Source organism: Engraulis encrasicolus, chromosome 11 (assembly GCF_034702125.1).
Source record: "Engraulis encrasicolus isolate BLACKSEA-1 chromosome 11, IST_EnEncr_1.0, whole genome shotgun sequence".
NCBI lineage: Eukaryota > Metazoa > Chordata > Actinopteri > Clupeiformes > Engraulidae > Engraulis > Engraulis encrasicolus.
Window position 1 is genome coordinate 52,717,412 of NC_085867.1, and position 8,751 is coordinate 52,726,162.

The window sequence follows — 8,751 nt, forward strand, 5'->3', positions numbered from 1 at the left end:
TAAATACATTGCCACTGTAGGAATTGCTGTAAGATCTTTGTCAGAGTAAGGAGGAGTCTGAACACATCAGCACATTAGAGGCCTAAATTCCGCTTTGTGGCATGATGGCAAATCCAAGGAGAATGCACATTGGGTTTTTGCTACAAAGGGGTCTAACAGAGAGCCTGGACTGCCTGATTGGCTAAACACTGTCGAAGTCTCCGTACTTCAATACGTTACAGAAAGCTGAACAAATTGTTTAATTGTTTGCAGTCCCGCCAGCGGGTGATTCCATAATTAGCTCAGTGAGTGTTGTTGTGTGTCCTTTGGAATGCTTTTGTTAAGAAAGTGTAGCTTGACAGTTTAGCTTGCCGTGTTTAATGTTTTTCACAAGTATGGACCTCATATAGTAAAACCTCTTGTTTATAATTTGTGTTTACAGCAGTAATCAGTTGACAGAAAATGGCTTTGGTCAATTCAGCCTTTGAGGGGAAGACAGATCTGTTTTTGTTTGTTTGTTTGGTTTGATTTTTATGGTTGAGTGATGTGGATGTTATGTGTTTACACTTTGTTCTCTTCTTATTTTTCTCTGTCTGTCTGTCTGTCTGTCTGTCTGTCTGTCTGTCTGTCTGTCTGTCTGTCTGTCTGTCTGTCTGTCTCAGTGCTCCAAAGCATACTCCAGCCAGTTCCTGCAGACGTATGACGCCCACAACATGGCGGTGGATGCAGTCAAATGGAACCACTTCCATCCCAAAGTCTTCATCTCCTGCAGCTCGGATTGGACCGTGAAGATCTGGGATCACACCATTGAGTAAGCACACAGACAAACAAATAACTGCATTCGCGTACATTGAATCCACATTCCTCATAGTCTGCAAAGTAATTCATTAATCTATACATTGCCCATACATTAATATGGTCCATGTATTGATACATTAATATGGTCCATAAGGTCCATGTATTGATATATTTTATATTACAAATGTTTTGAAAGGCAGCCTTGCTATTTGTTTAGTAATTAGTTGAAAGCTTCTTAGTCATGTGTCCAATAATGATGATTTGGGAATATTTAGCCATGGATGCTTACTCTGTGCGTCCCAAAACTATTACACTGAATGCTAAAATGTGTTTTTCCCTCTACTGGGTCAAATCACTCTACAGTCCCTCCACAGTGTCTTTTCTGGCATACATAATTACCCTGTCATTTCAGTTATTTGTCACACTAATTTGCCAGTCTAATTGTTTTAAAAGGGAAATACCCATGAGTGACTCACCATAATTATTCAGCCTCGCTGACAGCTCTGTATTCTTTGCTTGATTGCTAATGCAGCAAACCTCCCAACCACATTGTGTTCTTGTACCGCCGTAACTCACCAGCAGGGGGCTCTAATGCCATGTCCTATGCAGAGCCGTATATTAACAGCTCTGATTGTATGGCGAGCTGTAGCTGACTCTTCTGTAGCTGTTAAATGGCCTTCTCCTGTGTGACGGACTGGTCTGAGAGTGAATGCTTTTAGTCAGTGTTCAGTGTAGATTGCAAGGATACAAGGCTTTTATGTGTAGCATACTTTATGTGTTGCATAACTCTACGAGCGTATAACATGCCGTGACATTTCAGTAATTACTGTATTTTTCGACTGCGAGGCCCTGGTTGTAATTTAGTGGGTTTTTTTTAATGAATCTGTGTTTAAAACTTCACATGATGTCTGTACCGCTTCAACCATGACAAATATTTCATGCAATTACATCATTTTGTGTACACATGCCAGAAGTCAAAGGTTTGACGCATTCAACATTGCACCTTGTGGACCTACAGACAGGCTCGAGTAGTAAGCTATGCCAGTAGATCTGAAACACAGAATTAGTCCAGTTTTCTCATCAAATGCCATATGCCATTACTGGCATGCTCAGATTTACCCCTTGATTTAACAAGTCATTAAATCAGCCTGGCAGATGTGTATGGGGGAGTCATCAATAAAACTTTATTTTAAAGGTCATTTTTAACATTATGGGTAGACCCTTCAGGCAATTATACAGATGTGCCTTGCCTACCGTGTCTCAAAAGAGGCTTGCTGCAGGTGTATTGACGGGCCAATGTCACCTAGTTTGCATGTAAAGCATGTGAGCTTTGCTTGCACAACTCCACATTGGAGTGTTAGTAAACATTTCTCCTGACATCTCCAAAGGATATTGACTTTGCTAATAGCCGATCTTTATGCTCTCTTGGTAGTGCAGCTTTGCTGTGATGCAATAGGTTCGAACCTGGTGCGAGACTGTGCTGGACGTACAACCTCGGTTACATAATCTTTATGGCCTGTCTGGCAACTTCTCAAGGTGCTTGAAAGTGCCAGCATGATGCATCAGCCAGTTTACTCTCTCTTGACAGCCCTGCTCGAAATGTGCAAGATGGACTTGCAATCTGGTAATGTATGGTGGATGCAGAGTTGCGAGATTTAATCGAGCAGAAGGATTGGAGCTTCACAAAAGTATTTCACTCAATGCTGACGTACTTCATTCTGCTCTGATGTTTTGTTCAAGGCACTATTCCAGACTATAGTATCCACAGTGACCCAGGGCTACAGCTATGGCCAAGATGATGGCTTAATCGCGATTATTCATCATGTGAGGGAATATATCTGTATTCTTTATTGCTCTACTTTTCAACAGACTATTTATCACAGACACACCAGATGTTGTCACCCTCTTTTCTGTGTGACTGTCAGTGGAGAATTTTGTTGGGAGAAGGAACAGTTCTGACCTGTGTCACTAGAGCTGTTTTTCCCCCTTAGATCTTTAACCGCTGATGTATTTAGTAGCTTTCCTACTGGCTGGCTGTCTTGCTCCAGCCTGATGGATCGGAAAGCAACATTAGGCTCAGGAGCCAGCAGACCTGACGATGAAACCTGAATGAGTTGGGTATGAGGCAGCGAGCTAGATCCTCGAGCTACTGGACTGTCTGACACAGTTTCTCACAGGCCATTGCTCTCCACTTCACAAATCCCTCCCCCACCCCCCAACCCCCAAGTGGCATTACGTAAATCAGAGCCCCACTCATCAAAGCGAGTGTGTGGTGGTGAGTCACCCCACTGGTGGAGCCGAAAGGCGTAAACAGTGAGGGGGCCTTACTAGGTGACTTCATATGTGGGCCAATTGACAGAATGGAGTATGGAAGCCATGTTTGAGCCATCAATAGTCGTCAAGTGACTTACTGTTGGGTATTGGGAGTTTTGTGGGAAACAAAAGTCGTGTGCACAGTAAAAAGTGTAGTATTTATTCAGCACTCAGGAAGTACTCTAGGTCCAGATACACTAGAAGGTGTTAAGTTAATTCATTAATTAAAATGACAAAAGTATATGGCAGCGATCTGTGCAAAGTCAACAAATGGCTTCACCTAATCTCAATGAGGGAAATGTGGTAAGTGTAACGCCTTTGCGCAGATGAGTTCGCCAGCGGGCAGGTTGACTCTTTGTTGAAAATACTCGACATGGCAATCATAACAACATTAAAAAAACAATCGGGCTACTTCACAGTGACTAGACCCAGAGATGACTGGAGCACTCAGCAACTTTGACATTTCGGCGCACCTGCGCCTTCCTCAGAGTCAAACCATACTGGTGATACCACAGTCAAAATAAAGACATCTTCCCTCCCTTCTGCTTTGGCATTGGTTCTTCAAAGGGGGGTGGGTGTGTGTAGTAGTTAACCAGTAAGGGCACTCATGGTAGATCTAAAAGTTTTCATTTGTCAGTAAAGAAATAAACTGAAGGTGAAAATAAATCAAAGTGAAAATAATCATTATGGGCCAGAGCATTCTAGACACCCAAGTGGACACAATTAAACAAAAAACAAAAAAACAAAAAATATTAATGATGAAATTAAACATTCTCAAAGAAAACATGAGAGACAAAGTTCCTCGTTAAGTCCATGGGGTTCCACTGTGTTCAGTGTGTGGATCCAGAAGGCTTCTCTTCTCAGTAGAAGTTTGACCACGTCACCACCTCTTTGGGGAGGTGTAATGCTGTCTATTCCCCAGAATTTAAGCGAAGCGCATGAGCCATGATTCGCCTTTACATAGTGGCGCGCTATTGCATAGTCCAAGTTCTTATTTCTTATGGCAGCCTTGTGCTCAGCAATTCTGACTTTCAGCGCTCGTTTGGTCTGCCCCACGTATATGAGTCCACAAGGGCATTTTAGGATGTAAACGACATGGGTGGTATTGCAGTTAATGAATGAGTTGATTTTAAACTTTTTGCCAGTATGTGGGTGGGAGAACTGTTTGGTGTCATTCGAGTTTGAACAGTGGGTGCATCGACCACATCGGTAGAACCCTTGGGGGGGTGCTGTCAGCCAGCCTAGCTGTTTAGGAGGGCTGGGTGATGTATGCACAAGTCGATCTCTCAGTGAGCGCGTTTTCCTAAAAGCGATGCGTGGTTGTTCAGCACAAATGTCACTTAGGGCCGGGTCGCTTTGTAAGACATGCCAGTGTTTCTTGATAATTTGCTTTACCTCTCCACCCAGGTTTGAGTACTCAGTTGAGAAGCATAGTCTCTGTGCTGAAGCGCGCAGGTGCGCCGAAACGTCAGTCATTATGTGCACCAAAATAAAAAAAACTCTAAAAAAGTTGCTGAGTGCTCCAGTCATCTCTGGGTCTAGTCACTGTGAAGTAGCCCAGTTTGTCTTTATACTGCTGTCCTCGACGGTGAGCACCACCAAGGCTGAAGCGCAGACATCCCCTCTTCGAATCATAACAACATTGCCATGGCTTTACAGCGAGGTCATTACAATTTTCAATAAGGTTATAACAGAGGCTCTGCGCAAAGGGGTTAACATGTTGCCTCTGTTTGCAGCACAAGAGATGTGTTTGCTTCACCCCAATGCTGTGTACATACACATTATGTCAGGGCCCTTTTATACTCGTAACAGTGTCATTGCCCCTGGTCCAAAATTGTCTTTCCTCTTTTGTTCATGTTTTTTTGTTGCTTTACCATGTTATGGTGTGCGTCACAGTCACGATCTGGCAGTTATCTGGCGGTTATCTGGCGGTTATCTGGCGGTGATCTGGTGCTTACGTCCACAAAGCCTGGAGTCGAAAGGGAAAAAGAGAGCTGCATGCAAATGAAAGGTGCACAATGCGCTAGCTAATGAATGACCTTGAATGTGTACATGAGGTTTTTTCAACGGGAGACGTTTTAATGAGAGAGACCGATTTCAGGCTTCAACCCCGCTGCTGGCCCCAGCGTAACAGGCATGGGGAGTGAAAAGGGAGTGGGGTTGGTGAGGTGGTGGGTGGTGGGTGGTCTTTGGGAAAGAGGGATGGCTTGGCACAGTGTGCCCATGGATGTAGCTGGCCATTAGTGTGCCGAGGACAGAGGGGTTTTGTGAGTGGAGATATCGGGTCAGAATAGGTTCTGTGTGCACACACATAATGAGGAAGACACTGCAATGGGTTTGAGGTGGGGTGGAATGGGGTGTGGCGGCTGGAAGGTCAAGGTGCTCCATCGGTCTGTGTGCTCACCGTGCTGATTAGCAAGCTCTGCTATTCCCTACAAAAAGGACTGTGACCAGTGACACAGACCATGGGCGCTATGGCTGCATTCCCTAGTCTTGTGCTTTCTCCTTTATTCTTGCCCTCTCTTGCTGTTATTCCTTTTCTTCTCCTGACGCAGGGATCTTGCTGTTCTGTACGCTGTGTGGATTGCCTGCCAGACTCTCTCTCTCGCCTCTCCCCCCTCCTTCTGCTGAGGTGGTAACAGTGCTTTCCCACTGAGCAGACAGGGAACAGTATGTATCCGAAGCTCAGCCTATGACTTCAGATGGAGGCCTCTATGATGATTTCAATTTGTTTCCGCTCTCCATCCTTCCCGCCATCTCTTTCTCTATCTATGTCAATCACTATCTTTGTCTCTGTCTCTCACACACACAACTATCCTTTTCACTCCCACCCACCTCACTCTAGCCATACAAACAGATATGGGGTCATTTCACATGAAATCAGACACGTTGGGGCCCGACCAAAAGGGGTATTGATGAAACTCTGTCTGCCGTTTTAGTTGCCAGGTAGAACCCCAGAACGGTATTTGCATGAGTCTGGCACCAATATTAAGGTAGAACCAGAAAATCTAAATTAAGCACACTATACAGTCCTTCATCCTCGAATATGTCAGTCAATTTAAGTCACACAGAGATAATGTTGCCGTTTGAAAGCGCTTTTCGGGCTCTACGAAATACGTAAACAACATCGAATACAACAATCAACAGAATATGAATTATAAGGTGTTACAACATTAAAACTGAAATATCTAAATATCTATTTAAATGTTGCCATTTGTTCCCTAAAGTAAGGCTATAATATCATGAATATCTCCAGAAAGTGTGGTCTTTGGTATCTGAGTGATTGTAGAGATAATGCGACTTGAAGGTGGAAATTAGTTAATACATGGGTTCTCAATTTTTGTTTTGGCTCAACCTCAACTCAACCTCTGATTGTTGGAAACTGCTGTCGGTCAAAAAATAAGCTCAAATGGTTGGCTGCCAGTGTCTCGCCCCACCTCACAACACCGTGTTTATAAACAAAACAAAATATATATATTGAGTAGTAATAGATTACCACTGGCGAGGACTACACATGACACACTCACACTCCACCCAAAATGCCAATGATTATTTGGGCAGAGCCTCAGGTGGTGTACTCATGTCAGATGGGTAATCTTCTCCACGTAAGCTTCACTACAACTCCTTTCACCCTGTCACATTATGTCTGCAATTACTCAAGAACCAAACAATACAATTTTCAGATGTTCATGATGTAGCAGGCTAGGTCTAGCCAAGGAATTGGTAATTAAAGAAGAATAGTTTTTTTAGATACTCGAGTTTATAATGTTATATTATGTGTGGTTTGTGTGCTTTGTATGGCCAGAAAAGAGCTTTCAAACAACATCAAAACTCTCAAATCTCTGTGTGACTTCAATTGACTGACATACCGGTAATCAAAGATAAATGTATGGTGTTTTTAATTCAGACTTTCTCAGTCCATGTCTCTCTTAATATTGCCAGATTCATGCCATTGGCCATTCAAATGCAGGAGGACTTGTTGTAGGTCATCTCAGACACGGCGTGCAGTGATGTCTGCTTAGTGTAATGTAATATTGATATTTTATGCCTGTTTTTTGAAGATATACAGGGTGGATACGTATATACAGGGTTTCAGTTTAAGCTTCAGTGGAGGACTGCAAAAACCACTTGAGGCATGATAAACTAATCCACTCATCAGCATTGACATGCACACATCTACAGAAGTTAATGGACTCTGCAGCAAGATAAACAGCCTCATTCCAGCTGGGAGCTGTTATTGTCTAATGTCACACGGTCCCAAGTGGCACTGATTAGCATTTCATTTAATTATACTGATGATGATGATGATGATGATGATGATGATGATGATGATGATGATGATGATGATGATGAACTATGTATTGGTGTTATCATCTCAATGCCATGTTACAGTTAAGCCCTCCGAAATAACTTTGTAGCAAATGAGGCAGCAAGGTTGACAGATTGTCTGAGCTGTGCCAATGGGATATTGAATGGATTCACGCTAGAATTTCAGTTGATGTAATTTTGCCCAAGGCTTTGTCTTTGAATTGCATGTCAATGTTTCCGTATTATGTTTCCCTACTAAGTAACCATCAGCGTTAAGTATGGCAAGCAAGTGCTTTTTTGTGTTGTGTTTGCCTTTGCAGCCACCTTTACTGCAGTATCTGAGAATGGCAATCTGTGCAGTGACTTGGATAACTAATGTGCAATACCGGCTTGTGGACATCTGTGTATATGCCGTACCTTCAGTGCTTCAGTTCCAAACGCAACACTTTCTTCATATCCATAGTCAGTCTCAGGAAGTCTGCCATTTGTTTTGTTAAAATAATTCTCTATAGTGATGGCTTGTTTACATTCATAATTAAATAATTAAAAAAATGTTTTAGACTTCTGTTTGTTTTCCTAATTTACAACTTACAATCAAAGCTAGGACACAGGAAGGATACATTCTTATAGGAATGAAAGTGAGACCTTATTTGAAAAGATTGACTTCATTGTCACACTGCTGAATCCTTCTGTGTATCACATTTCAGGGAAACAGCAGAAGAGGGGAGGTCAGATTTGTGTGTGTTGGATCAGGTGTAATACATTCTCGTAAGCTTATTTTTGAATGAGAAGCGGTGTTTGTGGTGAACACATCCATTTCATGCATGCTGAGATTCTTGTTCCAGTTGTCATGCATTGCATTTGTTCAATTCAATCAAACATCCATTTTGTTTTGGTACTGGTTTTTTTTTATATTTTGAAGATTTAAGTGGCCTCTTTATTATTCCCCCATAATCCACTGCAACGCACTCTGGCCTCATGCTCCCAAGCTGTGTGCAAGCTAAAGCATTTTGTATGTCCTTCTCTCCCCAGCACGCCTATGTTCATCTTTGACCTGAACTCTGCGGTGGGCGACGTGGCCTGGTCTCCGTACTCCTCTACAGTGTTCGCCGCTGTCACCACTGATGGAAAGGTAAGATCATGACCAATCAGAATTCCTTAACCCATTGATGCTGGATGCTGCAGAGAATGTTGATATGTTAGAGCTGAATGAACACATTCTATTGCCAGATGAGAGTCTTTTAAATGTAACCTATTACGTGTTTTTATGTGCTTCGGAGGCCGAGGGCACCTTTTCCCAAAAAGGGCGTAGGCATTTAGCATACATCAATGGGTCAGGTATCAATGGGTTTA

The 8,751-nt window shown here is 42.8% G+C and overlaps 1 protein-coding gene across 1 annotated transcript in view; it reads left to right on the forward strand.

Annotated features, from left to right (window-relative positions):
• The window catches only part of dnai1.2 (dynein, axonemal, intermediate chain 1, paralog 2), a 54,177-nt gene that overhangs the window by 19,490 nt on the left and 25,936 nt on the right, over window positions 1-8,751 (forward strand). The window contains exons 17-18 of the mRNA XM_063210956.1: window positions 642-790; window positions 8,431-8,530. Coding sequence (XP_063067026.1) covers window positions 642-790; window positions 8,431-8,530 — 249 coding nt within the window. The remainder of the gene's footprint in view (window positions 1-641; window positions 791-8,430; window positions 8,531-8,751) is intronic.